Source organism: Lytechinus variegatus, chromosome 5 (genome assembly GCF_018143015.1).
Source record: "Lytechinus variegatus isolate NC3 chromosome 5, Lvar_3.0, whole genome shotgun sequence".
NCBI lineage: Eukaryota > Metazoa > Echinodermata > Echinoidea > Temnopleuroida > Toxopneustidae > Lytechinus > Lytechinus variegatus.
Genome location: NC_054744.1, coordinates 26,141,251 through 26,157,767, shown reverse-complemented (window position 1 = coordinate 26,157,767; position 16,517 = coordinate 26,141,251). Strand labels below are relative to the sequence as shown.

Sequence of the window (16,517 nt, the reverse complement as noted above, 5' to 3'; positions counted from 1 at the left end):
GTTATTCAGTTTGTCATCGTGGTAATTAACATAAAAACCTAGTGTGTGATTGGCTTCTGAGTCTTCTTTACCATGGTAGTTTCCATATAATTTATGATGGCACATTTTTCACAGTTGTAACAATCCATGAAAGAGGGCCCCATATCTACGGTATTCCTTTTTCTATAACTGCTTATTGTCAAAAAGATCAATTAAAGAATCATCATCATCGGCTCCTCTAGATTTGCTTCTTAGCACACCACAACGAAATGCATGACTTTGATATCGGGACCTAAAATTGATTTGCGATCTTTTGCAAGTATGGAAACACACAATTAGACAGGTTACTTTTAATAACAACCATAATAATGATTTTTGCCTGCAATTTTATGTTATAAAAATAATAATAATAGCAATAACAATAATGATAATAATATGTTCCTTTTGTATGGCGCAGCGACTATAATTGCATATACTCTACTGCACTGGCTGTAGCTGAGCCGCCGAATAGGCGCTAAAGAATTCAAGGAATCCTACCGGGTACCCATTCACCTCACCTGGGTCGAGTGCAGCACAATGTGGGTAAATTTCTTGCTGACAGAAAGCACGCCATGGTTGGGATTCGAACCCACGTCCCTCTAATTGAAAGACGAAGTTAAAAAATCAAAGCGCAAGTTAAAAAACACAGAATTGACAATGTAGCTCCCGAGTATGCTACAAGAATTAACCTCAAGAAAATGTTTTACGAATATTACACGTCGCAAGGGGCTCTTTCGAAAGTGATACAACTGAATGTTTTGAGGTTCAGGTTTGGTTTGTTGCCTATGTGTATCAAGAAGCGATTTCAACGGATATCTTTGCAGATTTGCAAGAGGAGTCAGAACGTATAGAGATAACCAAGTCAACCTTGACAGCCAGATGTATTCTTGAAGTATAAAAGGATAAATGATTAAATGGTAATGCAGGTACTTTAGTGATGTTCAAAGTAAAGACAAAAAGAATATGTACGACAAAGACGTCTTCGTCGCTCGATGCATTAGTTCATTTGCATTCGAAGGGGTCATGTTTGTTTTATCAACATGCTGTTTGGACGGACAAGGAGAAATATTTTATTTGAAAAATACTTTTATGAAACTAGATCTGTTGTATGTACATAATTTCACTTCTGGGTTTGTTTGTTGAGATGGAAAGGGAACTGAGCGATATATATTGATTTTTATTGGATTTAGGCTCAAATTTTCAAATTTCATCATCTGAATTTTGTGGGTTACGCGGTAGTTATTACATTCCATTTTCTTGTGTTGCTCGTGGGAGGAAACAAATTGGGTTGATAAATGGAAAAAGTAAGATGAGTATGTGACACCAGTACTTTTAATGCCTCAGGCATCCACGTGATAAAGTGTTCCCTGCAATACGTCGGTAACTTTGACATAAACAAAGAAGAATTGATCTCGTAACTTTATTAGCAGACGATACAAAAGAGCGAAATCGTGAAAGTTTGCCGTTGAATGTCATTAAATTCATGTCGTCACCAATATGCGCCTGCCAGATGCTTAAGGCTGTTTTCTTGTCCTTAAAATTCGACGTATATAGAACAGAAACAAAAATTCTATAGTAATCTACAGTAATCTATATTTAACTCTTGGGGTGATATTACATGTGTGAAAATAGAACGTGATTGAAAATGAATTCTTTATTTTAGATAAAACTGTAAACAACTGGAGGATTAGATTTCCTCAGATCCAAATGAACGGTAAAACATGTTCTTCCCTTGTAATGCTCATTTATTACCTCTTAGTGCTTAGTGACTATGGATGAGGCCTTTTGCCTCGAGAAGTTATCGTATACTTTCAGCTCTTAAATGTATCTTGGGGTAATGCTGGTACCCAAAATGAGGATTGAAATTCAAATTAGACTTGATCAGTTAAACTTGTGAATGTTGCTTAAATGTATTGTAATTGTTCCCAAAATCACGTCGAGTGCTTTATTAGAACACAATATTAATATTTCATCAATATAATGCTGTTTAAGCCCGAAGTTGCTCTAATATGTAAATGTATCATCCGCATCTCGAAAATAAACATTAAGTGTGTTAGAGCGTAAAATTTAATAAGTCGTTGTCGGTTTATATTTTGTTTTTGTATAGTAGTCTTTATTGTTAATTCACTTCAAATTCATACATACATAACCTGAAAATTATTATAAAGACAACATTAAAAATGATTTCTGGTACATGTATATCGTTTCCATGGTTTTCATTGTTTGTATATGCGTGTATGTTAATCTCTTTAACTAATTTTGAATGTCAAATTCTGCTTTTCAAATAATTTCCAACAAGGAAATTTTTTTTGAAGAGGGTATTTTTTTGGTTTACCTTGCTTCGTTACTTTTCGTTCACCACATCACTCAAATATGAATTTATCAATTTTATTTAAATTACGATCTTGGAGCGGAGCGGAGTCTTGCTGATTTGCCTGATGTAATAGAAAGTTCAGGGGACCGTTGAAGAAAGAGTTGCAATCAATCGCAACTCTAAAAAAAACACGCGCAACTTGATTTTCAACCCTGTTTCAACCAATCAACAGCGCGCATTAGGGACTTGCGATTGATTTTTTGACTTGCGTTTAAACGCAACTCTTTCTGCAACGGGCCCGAGAACAGGTACGGGGAAAAACATGCAAGTTACTGTAAGATCTCGAATAACAATGTAGAAAATGCACTTGTCTTGGGAGACTTTTTGACAATTAATGTATCTGTCACACAAGAGTATGAGTGTCCTCACAATTCAGCAGAGGCCCTATATTCAAGACATATTGGATATCATGACAACGATTTAATTTGAATATTTTCTCAGACCGTTGTTCTTGTTACTCCACCCATCAATTATTCTATGAATGTTATTGTAAAAAAAATAAATGATTGTAAAGAGATCAAAATAACTTTTATTATCCTTTTCTCCATACTTTTTGCGACTATTTTAATCTTTATAAAAAGATAAAGTAATGTTGAATATCATGTCACATGAGCTGAATTCATCGCATGGGTCTTTGTGTTGCGTAATTTCTCTATCCTGACAGCATACATGTATCACAACTCATGATCGCTTGGCTATGATCACGTGTTCATGACATTGCATATACGGCGCCACAATAATCCCAGAGACGTATGTTATCTAATTTGTGTGTGTGTGTCACATGGTATTATTTTGGCTGATATATTACGATGAATTCTCTCTTCCTCTTTTATCAAGTCATATTATTGAACGAATAAATTCAAAATCGTTCAGATCTGTTTCACGAAACCAAGCTGAAGTATATTCTCGCCTTGACGCAAAAAGAACTACCCATGATTAAAAGCTTGCGAGGAGAAGTTGATTTTCTGACAGATTCAAGACTTGAGATGAATCTTCAACACTCATGAGTGCGCAATAAAATGCCAGTTCTGGTACATCTTTATCCCTCTCTTTCGTAGCATTACTTCAGCTTAATTTCAACTTTATTACACTATTCACAACATACCGCTATATAATATAATTTTAGCTCACGTCATTCACAAACTCCCAATTTTATGCCTTAGCCCGGAGCTGGTCCGTCCAGCGAGTAATAATACTGAAAGCGGTATCACGTGACCACCTTACAGTAAGTGTTGGGAGGGGTTGGGAGGTATATAGAGAAATACATAGGTAAATTACTTTTGGTCAATCACATCATATGAGTTCCTTACATAAGATATGTTGTTCATTGTCTGGAGATGGATATAAGCATCGCGTTACAAAGACTGAAAAAACACTTCGGGCAAATGATACTATAGGGTTGTCTTGTTGCAGTGTCTAGAATGTACTTAACTCTTTCTGACCAATCAGTTTATTACTTTTAGGGGTAATTGACTTACGACATCACATCGGGTTATCGCAGTTCTTTGCCTTTGGAAAGGAAACAAACTCTAAATTTCTGCTTCTAATCCTTTTTTTTCCAGGCCCACTCCGTGACGCAGTTTTCTTCGATGGTTTCTCAGTAGGAAGTCATAAAAGGCAATTTCATCCAGAATCTTCTTCTCATCCTTCTCTTTCTCTTCCCCCTTGCCTCTCTCTCTCTGTGGATCAAAGAAGAAGAATGGGAAAGACATGATTGTGAGCTGTCTCCAGTTTTGACTTCAATTCATCTCTTAAAATCTAATGTAAGTATACTTTTGGTTGCTATACTAATTGCGATCATTTTTGTTGATAATATTACCACAACCAAATCGTCAAAACCGCGATCGCTAACCGGAGTGAATAATCGTCAAATTTCAGACCGTTCTGGGATTTGTGGTTGTGGACTCCCTCCTTCGCCTGACGAGTTGTTATTATGGTTACTGGGATGTGTACGGCATCAATGAAATGTTTCGAAAGTGGGGTCTTTTTAGGAATCATTTTACGTTACGTAGAGGTGTTTGGTATGATTTGGAGGGAAATTCAAGATGAAACACAAGCTTAAAGAAATGTTTTGCCAGGTCGATTTGAAAACAATATTAATGACGAGCTAGTGATTCCATAAAGAATAAACTTGTCATTTAACAAATGAAAAAAAAAATAATCGACCTGGCGCAATTTCTTTACCCTTTGTGACATTTTGTTGCGACGTTTGGCGATATTCACATGATTAAGATAATGTTATATGTTGGTTTTTTTTTTAACTTCATCCATTAAATTATTCATCTATCTATTCATTCTGTAATGATTAATCCCAGATAAGATAATGTAACACTAAAAGTTTTTAATGATGGTTGATGATATATTTGTAGTTATGGTAGCGTTCGATGACGTATATATAGGCTAGTGTTACAGTCGAAGAAAGATGACAAGACGATGATTATGCAGTTCCAATATAATATATTTATTCACCCTTTCTTGAGGGTAGAAAGGATGTAATATTGATGAGAAGTATACAATGAAGAAATATAAATAACAGTATATGTGAAAGCTATAGGACTCCTTTGTTTACGGCCATGGGATGGGCCAGGAGAACAAACTGTATGATTTTATGCGGGGTGGAGCGGTAGCTCAATAACCCCAAAATCTATCTGAAATATCTTTTTTGTACAACTGTATTTATACCCTGGACTTGATATGACAATCACAATGTTTTTATATTCTTGGACCAGTTGACTCATACTATTTCTGGATAAGAAGGAACTGGGTGTGCTAAGAAAGACCACAGTGAGTGAGAGTGGGAGAGAGAGACTGGGAGAGAGAAAGAGAGAACCAAGTATGAATGAGAAACCTTGAGTCCGTAATGGTCATTTTCATGGAAGAAACCTTGTGAGTGTGACGTAGTGATGCAGTGGACATAAACAAAGTAGTATTGGGTTAGTGAACCCTTTTGATTTTACAGTTCAACTAATATCTCTTATTTTAAAACATATATTGATTATTTCTACTCTTACAATAATATAGTATTTGCAGAACGAGAAACAAATAGTTAATTTCACATTCACATGTCCAGAGAACGTTGACACCATTATCGTTATTCACAGCAGTACAAAGCGATGAAAGACGAGATGCGCTTAATTCTTTTTTTTTCTTCCAAACCCCGCCCCCCCCCCTTCTCCGCATGCGTGTTCCCAAAATGTCCGGTTAACGGGTACTTTTTCGCGGGACAAGTCCGGCCCGCAAATAGTAAAAAAAAAACGGGGTGTATTTGTATTTTCACCCGAAGATTTCTTTAAAAAGGGGGTGTTCTTTATCTCTCTCTTTGGACTATTGAGAAATTTTAAAAGGGGGTAATAAAATATCTTGAATAACATAGAAAAACTGATCAAATCCCGGGATCAAATTCCTGCTAGTTTTGAAATCTCATTCAGGATTACTTCATTTTGAAAAGTAAAGTACGGATCTTTTGTTGGAATGAGAGCTCACCTGAGATAGGGGGTACATTAAGCAGTGTTCCGGAATTAGGGGGGTCTCCAAGGCAAATTAAAAAAGCTTGCGAAAAGCCCTCGAGAGGGGGGTTCAGAAATTTTGGCAGACCTTCGATAGGGGGTGCTTTCAAAGGGAGGGAACGAGCATATGAATTCTACTCTATGTATTAAGACATGCTTATTTTCAGCCCGGACCACCCCTTTAAGCCGAATACTTTTTGTCCTGAAAATCTGAGCACCCAAGACAACACGACGACAGCGGGGAAAGGCTGTCATATCCTCCCTCATCACAGGATAAATATATTTTTCAGATTCCCTTTAAGAACAAAAAAAATCATTATAAAAAGACAATTATAATACAACACAGATGACAATAAAAAGGTCAGTCTTTTAACATGCTAGACAAAATGCAACTCACCCTTAACCTTCCCTGAATGATGAATGTACTTTTACATGTACAAAGCAACTGATAAATAAATAATTTGTTTACAAACTTTTCTGCTTAAAGCCATGGCGTACCCTAAATAACACTAAGGGGGGCGGGTTCCAAACCAACACCCTTATAAAAACTGTTCCCAGTGCCCTGCTAACAAGTATTCCTTGTGAACTTACAATACTATACCATTTTCTTGGTGTTTCACGAAGTTGACGTTTTATTCATCAGTCAGGGACACTCCTTAGTGGTCACACCGCCAGAACTTTGCTGGAGCGGCGAAAAAAAAATCATAATTGCTCGGCCACCGCTGATGGTCTTACAGCTCCGAAATTTTTGAGCTGCCCAAAATATTGCGAGCGATGAGGAGTGGCAATTCCCCCCCCCCCCCCTCTCCAACAACGCCCAGTCAAAGTTTGGCACCGCTAGAGGCAAGTTCGTGCACGATTGGGTCCGCTAGGCCAATGCAGAAATCTTGAAAGCTGGACCACCGCTGCTGTGATTAAACGTTGCACAAACTTTGGTAGAGTTGGTGGTGTGTTTTACGAGCGTACACGGGATTTCTGGAACGGTGTCGGGCGCTGAAGCAGCTATCCATTGCGGTAATGAACTTTGGTTTGGCGTTGGTATGGAGGTGACCCCGCTAAACCAACGCTCGCTACCGCTCACTACCTTTAAACCATCGCTAAAGCAACGCCGGCTTCAGCGATGCGCCGCTAAGGCAACACCCGTGTTTTTGATTTTTTCCAATTTTGCGCGCGGTGACGAGCGTTGTCGAAATTCGACCCCCTCTTCCTACCGTTCAAGGACCACTCCGAAGTTCTGGCGGTGTGGTCTTTAAAAGTTTTTGCAGCATTCCAGTTGGAACCACCTTAACGGGAGTCGAGTTGCGAAACCAATTGTGATTATGTAAATGGTAAATGAATACAGTATTCCCCGTTGCAGCAAAGTCTCGATGTGATCAAGTTTGATTAATAAATGAAAGCTAATCCGCCTTGTATATCATATTACTTTCTCCTCATTTTCATTCATCGATTTTCGATTAATAACCTCTTCATTCATTTTTTTTAGATTCAATCAACCCTCGTACTTGCTCTCGGCTTAGGAATTGGATAGGATTTCTATCCAAGTATGAGAAATGAATCCCGTTTTGTACTAGGCGACGATCGCTTAAAGCCATGATGACTGTTATTTTGGATTGTAAAAACTGTATTATGTGTTTTTTTATGTCTTAAGACATAATGATATTATTGCCGTCATTTTGGCATTCGAGTTACAATGCAGCGATACCTTCGCTTAAATCATTAAAGAGGTCCTGCAAATGACATTTTCATTAATGGAAGCGCGAATGTGAATTTTGATGATCGATTTTCATGCACATCCTTTGTGTCGAGACATTTTAAAATTATCCAATGATGCAAGTGATTCTGAATCTTCTCAAAATATGTTGCATTCAATTTTGTCTCTTAGTTCCAATACAAAATTCACTTAAACGTGTTTTATTTCGTTAAGATAATGTTCAATATGTTTCCTGCTTCATAACTTGAAAAGTTTATGATTAATCGATTGATTGATTGATTCAGATTTTGATTGATTGATTGATAAGCAAATGGAACATGGAGGAAAGAATAAATCTGATTGATTGACTTCATTTGCCAAATCACAAAAACACAATATATATAGATTTTATAAATTAAAGAATGAAATCATTAGGCTTGAACAGGTTAACTAAATCTCAAAAGCTCATTTCCATTGGGTTCCCACATATATAGTATTGCACTTTTTTTATTGAGAAATATAAAATTTAACTTGACCATCCTTTATCATGCTTATTTTTCTTATAAGTTCAATACGAGTGTATGTGCATTAAGTTACCGTCACATTCCCTTTTATCGAGTAAACAATCTGCTCCATCTGCGAAGATTATTCGGTTTCAAAGTTCTTAAAGGACAAGTCCACCCCAACATAAAGTCGATTTGCATAAAAAAATATTTAAAAAAAACAATTAGTATAACACTGAAAATTTCATCAAAATCGGATGTAAAATGAGAAAGTTATGACATTTTAAAGTTTCGCTTAATTTCACAGAACATTAATATGCTCATGCTGGTCGGTATGCAAATGAGGAATCTGATGACATCGTCCATTCACCATTTATTTTGTACTTTATTATATGAAATATTCAAATTTTCTTCTCATTGACAAGTGAAACAGCGATTAATTCCTCCTTGAACATGTGGAATTAGTATTGTTTAATACTATATGGTTCAGTCAAGTGGTCCTTATTGTCAAATTTGCAAAAAAATGAAATAGTTTAGAATTCAAACAATATAAAACAAAAGAAATAATAATAATAATATAGGGTATTATCCACCTTCTTAGGTGCTCAAGGCGCTCCTATATTACCCGGCTAAGCTAGACGTTCATAGCGCACACAGCAGCTTTTTAAGGAATTACTTCCTACCGAGATATTGAGATAGGGACATCATCGTCTGTTTCATTTATATGTCACTGAGTTGTACATATCACTGTTTGTGAAAAATCCGATTTTGATTAAATTTTCAGCGCTATGCTAGTTTGATTTTCTCTATTTATTCAAATAAACCTTTTTTTGGGGTGGACTTGATCTTTAACAGACAACCTAATGGTATAGAGAGAAGGGGATTAAAGAACATAAGGAGAAAGAGAGAGAGAGAGCGGGTGGAAAGAGAAAAAAGTATACAAACGAATGAACGGGGAGATGGTGGCTGCAATAGTGTGTTTTCGCTCCGCAACGCCCGACGGATTCGGGAACACAGTAAATGTTTGGAAAATGCCAGTCAAAATTCAATAAATAGCTCGGAGGTCTTTGTCGAAAATTTGTGAATCGGAACAGCAGGTTCATCTGTAAGTTTCGGAGCTGATGATAAAGTTCAAATATCTCGTTTGTCCACTGAGAGGCTAGGAAGAAACTGAAGTTTTGAGTCACAAATTTGCAATAAGGACTTCTCGGTTTTTATTGTCATGAGGGTCGTTAGACAGGTAATAAACTATGTTCTTGAGTCCGTCGTGCGTCTTGGAGCTAAAGCTTTTAATTATGCATCTACTGCATGAAGATGCAGAAGAGTTCGCAAACCAGCATCTACATAAGGGTATATCTTCTGGGGCCCGTTGCAGAAAGAGTTGCGTTTAAACGCAAGCCAAAAAAATCAATCGCAAGTCCAAAATGCGCGCTGTTGATTGGTTGAAAATCAAGTTGCGCCTAAATTTGTAGAGTTGCGATTGATTGCAACTCTTTCTGCAACGGGCCCCTGAACATGCACGGACAACATGTCACTGCACTATGGTATCATGATCGTGAATTGTTTATACAGACTGGTTAACAGGTGTCATCTAACTCTTCTCCTTGATGTCATTATAGACACCGCCTCCTCCGTGTCTTGACTTTCAAAAGAAATACCAACTAATTGAATTCGAGGTCATTATCACGGTGTCATCGACACCCATTGCTTTCCCATCATGCATTATCGATGGAGAATGTTGGAAGATAATGTGATATCCACAATAACTGTCTTCTTTTTGGCATGAATATGATTTTTTAGCCAAGGGGAGGGGTTTATGAAGTTGTTCGCAAACTGACAGAAGCATGATTCCTGACTGGAACATAAAATGACATATCGCCCTTTTCTAGTCCTCGTTTCTTTTCTCAAGTGCCAGAGGCGTTCCCCGCCACTATAGCTGTTGCTTTTAAAGTTTTACGCCTTCTTTTTTTTGCAAATGATTTTGTAAAAATTTTTTTTTGAAAATTATGTTTTGTAAAAATGGAGGGAAATTAATATTAATTAGAATAAATGAATAATTGACTGACAGACTGATTGACTGAATGAATGAACGAAAGAACTGATGTAAATGAATGGACGAATGGATAGATGACTGACTGAATAAATGAACGATGTCATTTATTGCAAACACTTTTACATGTTAAGCCGATTCGGATTTTTTTTTTCTCATAAATAAAGATGCATATGATATCAATTTAACAGTGGATATTCACTAGATTTTTTGCTATGTAAACAAAGTTAATATTTTTTGCAACTATATGGTGAAAATGCAAATGAGTTTCCTTTTTTTCACATCAGAATGAGATTTTCATATTTTCTTCTGCTATGCTTTTTTTCTAAATAAACTTGATGTTGAGATGGGTGTATAGATAAAATAAAATGTAATTTTAGGCGTGTTCTTTGATACATAAAATGAGTTCGAAGGCTTTAATCAAACATTATCACGATGTAAAGGCCACTATACAAATTGATCGGAACTCTTCAAAACATGTAAATCTATGATGAGAGATGTTCTGCATACGAGTTTTATCGACAAAATACTTGTGAATTATAAGCAAGTTGATTTTAATCTTATCCACGCCCCAAATAATAATGTTAATATATTTTTAGAGAATAATGATTAGTTCGCCAGTGAACTAATGAATATTAACCCTAAGGGAAGTTTTTATTTATGTAATAATATGTATTACACATTTTTTCCTAAGAACTAATAGGCATTGGGTTTTAACTAATAATCTAAATACAAATTCATTATGGTTCAGTCATGAGGACAAATGCGAGGAGGCCAAGATTATTTGTTAGCTTATTCATAAAGCTGAATTAAAATAAATGTAATAACTCATGAAATATCATACTAAATATTCAATTAGCAATTCCCTATATGACCAAGGCAACAAATCCAAATCATTTTTTGTTATCCCTTGGATATGTATAGAGATAAATTATAGAGTTGATTAAAAAAAAACACGCATGTTTCCAACATCAAAATATTACTAGATTTCACTTTTGGCGTGCAGAATAGACAGAATAAGTAGAATAATACCCTGATATGCAAGCTGCATCTTATACCAGGGGTGAAAACAAAATAATGTTGATATTGAAATGATTATGAGTGACCAAAAACCCGGCCGTGACGTCAAATTGAATTGTTTGGATGAAAAGTAACCATATAGCGAGATCAGGCATTAATTGGTCCCTTTGACTTGTCTCTCCATGCCCACCAACACCCATCCTCTCCCCACTCTCTTTCTCACTCTCACACATTTGGGTTCTAAAATAAGTATAGCAATAACTTTTCCATGTTCTTGTCGCACTATATTTAAAGCGACAATCGTTGATACCATTTTTGTTTTAAGGGGAGAATTCAGCTGTGAGATTATCGTGATTATCATAATTATGCACATACATTTTTCATGACATTGTTTCTATTTGTTTCATTGAGTTAGCAGACGTTTCTACATTATATGCCATGCACACGCTTTACACAATAATGGTATGCGAACAGGTCAACACGGAATCTATAATTCAAAGAATATTGAAACCATTGAGAAAAACATGGAAAACTCATTCAATGGAGTCAGCTAGATTGAAAACAAGTCAATATCAACCAGGGGCATTTTCGAAAGCAGAATTTCAATTATACTTTTATTTTCGCGCCCAAGGTTCGAAATCAACATTCATGATTGCAACGTAGATTAGTTTTCTTCCGAAATAGTGAAGTGTTCTGGTGAGTGTTTCATAAAGCTGTTCGTAAGATACGAATGACTTTACGCACGACTGGTGATCCTTTCTTGTGCTATGTGATAACCCCTGTATAACTGAGTCATGACCTAAGAACATGTTCCAGTCGTGCGTAAAGTTGTTCGTAACTTTACGAACAGCTTTATGAAACACCCACCTGGTACCCTTTGCATAAAACCTTTTACCTGAGAAAACTCAGGTTATTTTTACCGGAGTTTTTGCCCTGTGTTAAAGTCAATGGCAGAAATCAGACTAACCTTAGTTTCCAGTTTTTACCAGAGTTTTCTCAGGTAAAAAGTTTTATGCAACAGGCCCCTGGTGTGATTTGATATAACCGATTCCATATGTTTGCGCAATTCGGCGCCACAATGCACGCAGGATATTGAAGTAAGAAAATGCGATTGTGTATTTGCCATGTACGAAAAGTTTTGCACCATGAATTCCGCCCCAACATTGATTTAAACAAATTGGAAGAAAACATTGGTTTGAAATTCTAACTTGAGCTTAAAATTAGCTTGAGTCCTTTGTGAATCCTTCATGCAGGAATATGTGAATCTCATAAAAGTGCTCTTGCCATTCACACACATTTTCACCATTGCATGTTTACTATACATATTTACATTTCTATGAATATATTATCAATATTATTGATTTGAACAGACTGTAGTCTGAGATATGTTTTTTTTTAATTTGAACTTCAGCTTATTTGTTTCCCATTTCTATCAACCTATAAAACAAAATTTTGATCATTATCATCAATGGTATTGATTTGCGATATGCAAAAACAAAATGCATGTAAAATAATTGTGAATAACACCGCGGGGAAAGTTCACGTGACGTCATTTGTATATAAAATGGGATACATCAATATATGAGTCACATATCTAAATAATTTCCATCTATTCAAGGATTTCAAGTGCAAAATTATTTGGCGTCCACGGGGATTACCGTCTCCAAGATTTCAATTTCGGGTTTCCCTCTCTAATTTCAGGGTGCGTAATCGTCCATGCTGATATTCTTTGCAGGCAAGCACTCGGAATGGAGACAGATAATGACTCTAACAACTCCCGCCAAAAATATTAATCTTCATGAAAGCAACATCCTTCCCCATTAAGGGCTATTTGGATATAGTCTGTGTACACACGTGTATAATGCAATATCCGGAAAATGGAATGTATAATATGCTCTTGTCTGAACTAATTTTCTATTCTTTTGGTATTTTCGTTTTCGGAAGCTTCACCATGTTCATACCAAGATCTTCATCTTAGATTTTAAGATCCTTAATCCTTAATTCTTCTTCCCTGTACGTCAGTCGAGAGCTTCTCATTATATTATATTATCTTCTGATTTTCAAATTTTCCTCATGATCTTACGTTCTTCTTTAGTCACAACACCTTCCTCGTCTAGGCCTATATACATAATATCTGAAATTGATAAGTTAGATGACATAGAATATAAATCGCTTTAATTTCTCATAACATTACTTTTCTCATCTCATATTCAGTGACCAAAATCAAATCTGGCCGATCTAACCATGGACCCTGCCGAAGATGAGACGGGGCATCTTCCTGGATGGTTGACATCAACAGTATCCCCCATGCCGGACTATACATCTGACCTCCTCAACACGACAGAACCACCCAAGAGTGGTCGGCCTGTGACCTTCGACCGTGACGTCCGTATCGTCTCTCTCTGGTTTCTTTTCGTCCTTGGATTATTCGGGAATATGTGCGTGTTCATGTGGCTCTGGATGAACAGACGGCGCAAGTCACGGGTTAATAAGATCATCTTTGGTCTAGCTGCAGCCGATCTCTGCGTATGCATCTTCACCATCCTAGGATCAGCATTATTCGAGATGCTCTACTACCAATGGCTGGCTGGTAATTTCATGTGCAAGATTATAATGTACATGCAGACCGTATCCATCATGGCTTCGAGTAACATGCTAGTCTTGATAGCCATCGACCGTCACCAAGCTGTCAGGAGTCCTCTGAAAGAAGGACTTCCCGCCTGGCGCATGGTAATGGCAGCTTGGGGATTCGCGCTTCTCCTCTCCGTCCCTCAGCTCTTCCTCTGGCGTGTCAAGAAGCATGGCAACATTGAAACATGCGGAACCGATTTCAAACTTCGTCCAGACTGGCACCGCATGGCATACCTTTCCTACGCCGCCGTCGTCACGTTCTTTATCCCAATCTTGATCATTTCCGTCGCATACGCTCGAATCTGCAAGAAGATTTGGGACAAAGCCCACGACACCTCATTCGGTCGGCGACCTGTTGGTGACTTCATCCAGCGTGGCGGCAAGATGCGCATTCAGAGTACGGGATCAACCTCGCTAAACCGCGCCAAGAGTAAGACCCTTAAAATGTCGTTCGTCATCATTCTTGCTTTCGTTATCTGTGGACTTCCGTACTTCATCGTCGAGATCATGAAATGTTATAACGTTTACAAGATTCACCGCTTTGTATATGGTCTTCTGGGAATCTTCGCCGCGTCCAACTCGTCGGCGAATCCTTACATCTTCCTCTTGTTCAACAGGGGTAAGTACGGACGATGGGCAGACTGTTCTACTGGGTTCTACAGCGGCATTAGGAGACTTAATAGGCGTCATACCGAATTCGATGCTCCTCGTGCGAATTCATCCTCAAGCAACTCTCACTTCGAAACCATGAAAACGATAGTGGACAGTAATAATGCATCATTCAAGGGAAGAAATGGAACAGTACCGAATAGGAACATTTACAAACCGGTCCCTCAAATACGAGAACACAAAGTTTAGCATGTTGACATTGTATAGGAGAAAGACTCAACAATGCAGCACAAAACATCTAACTTGCCTTCATAAGCTTATGAAAAAGAGAAATATGGACTAAAATAATATTATTTGGACAGAATTGATATGTAAAATAGTACTTGAATATGTATACAAATATATTTCTATATGAATACGCTAATATTTACTTAACAAATACCATGAATACAGTTCGTATTAGTTACGTCGCTGATAAAAAAAACATGCTGTGTCCTCCGCCTGTAGTTGCATTAATACCTCAATGGTGCCAGCTGTGAAGTATATGAACACTAGTTGCGCTATTACCCATGCTAAATTTCGGAAGACACAGATGGTTGATACTGCGGAAGCATCGTCTTGACGAGATAATGATATATTTAAACTTGATAAGTCGATTGAATAAACTTCTAATGTTGAAATGGCCAATTCCACTAACGTCGCGAGATACTTGGTGGGTGTGTGTATATAACACTCTTTAAGTCAAGCTGACAAGATAACCATCTCGCCATGTTAACATATAACCTTTTAAAGCTGACTTGGTGAGATGAAGAATCTCGCCATGACGACATATCACTTTATTAAAAGCCGATTTGGCAAGATAACTTATCTCGCAATGTTGACATGATAACGCTCTAATGGCAAGATAAAATATTTCGCTACCTCGTCAAATCGTTAATTTTTTTTCTGCACAATATTGTGGAAGCTTAAAAGTGCCACCGAGATGTTGAGATGATTATCTTGGGAAGTCGACATCATGATAGCAAAAGATCAGATGACGAGATCCCGGATCTCATCATGTCGACATCTTTTAGAAGAGATGATCATACATGTATGTCATGATCTCGTAACTCGTCATGTCTACATCTTTTAGAAGAGATGATCAGATGACATGATCATGGATCGAAGATCTTGTCATCTGATCATCTCTTCTACAAGATGTCGACATGATGAGATCCGGGATCTCGTCATCTGATCATCTCTACAAGATGTCGACATGATGAGATCCGGGATCTTGTCGTCTCATCTTTTGCTATCATGATGTCGACTTCCCAAGATAATTATCTCAACATCTCGGTGGCACTTTTAAGCTTCCATACAATATACACCTGCAGCAAGAAGAAATGTTGAACACTAAAGCTGTCAAATCCTTAATGAGGGCACACTCGGATGCATTGAACACAGAACGTCAATCTTTGACGCAGGGAAATGACGCACACCTGAGTCAGTGAATGACGCATTGTGCGAAGAAAAGCCCGAAACAATGAGAAAGAGAGAGAGAGAGAGAGAGAGAGAAAGAAAGAAAGAAAGAGGGGGAGAGAGGGGGGAGTGATGTCTGCATGGCTTGTCTTAATTTGATAGCCTCAAACCTGTCGTAAAGCCATCCATCCGGTGTAATATATTGTACAGCTATTTGTTTTATGTATTTATTTTTTATTTTCGGGGTTAAAGCTGTTGTTTCGAACCAAGCAGAATCATTCATAGACTCATAATAGACTAGCAAGATGCTCAACATCAAACGATTCTTAAAAGTGCAAATCGTGATACGCGCCTGGAATTACGAATTATGTGTGCAACAATAGTTTCTCTGAACAGGCGATATGAATGTGCTCTGGTTTTTTTTTATAAACTACACATGAAAATGGGAAGAAAATAATCATCTGGTATGAATTCATAGATTTTCAAGGTATCTGAGATAGGTGGGAATATATAGGCCTACTCGGTTTCTGTACTATGTACTTTGGATTATAAAGAAAGATTTGTAAATACTTATTTTTCAAAATAAGCGATTTAATAATGATATGCATCCAATACTTTTAACGTAATGAACATGATAAATGAATGTGTAATTAGCAAG

At 37.2% G+C, this 16,517-nt stretch overlaps 1 protein-coding gene across 1 annotated transcript; it reads left to right on the top strand.

Annotated features, from left to right (window-relative positions):
- The first annotated feature begins 4,050 nt into the window (after positions 1–4,050).
- LOC121414848 (oxytocin receptor-like) lies at positions 4,051–15,138 on the top strand. The gene is made up of 2 exons (XM_041607904.1): positions 4,051–4,155; positions 13,376–15,138. The coding sequence occupies exon 2, from the start codon at positions 13,406–13,408 to the stop codon at positions 14,648–14,650; it is 1,245 nt and encodes a 414-aa protein (XP_041463838.1). The 5' UTR covers positions 4,051–4,155; positions 13,376–13,405; the 3' UTR covers positions 14,651–15,138.
- Positions 15,139–16,517: the final 1,379 nt, after the last annotated feature.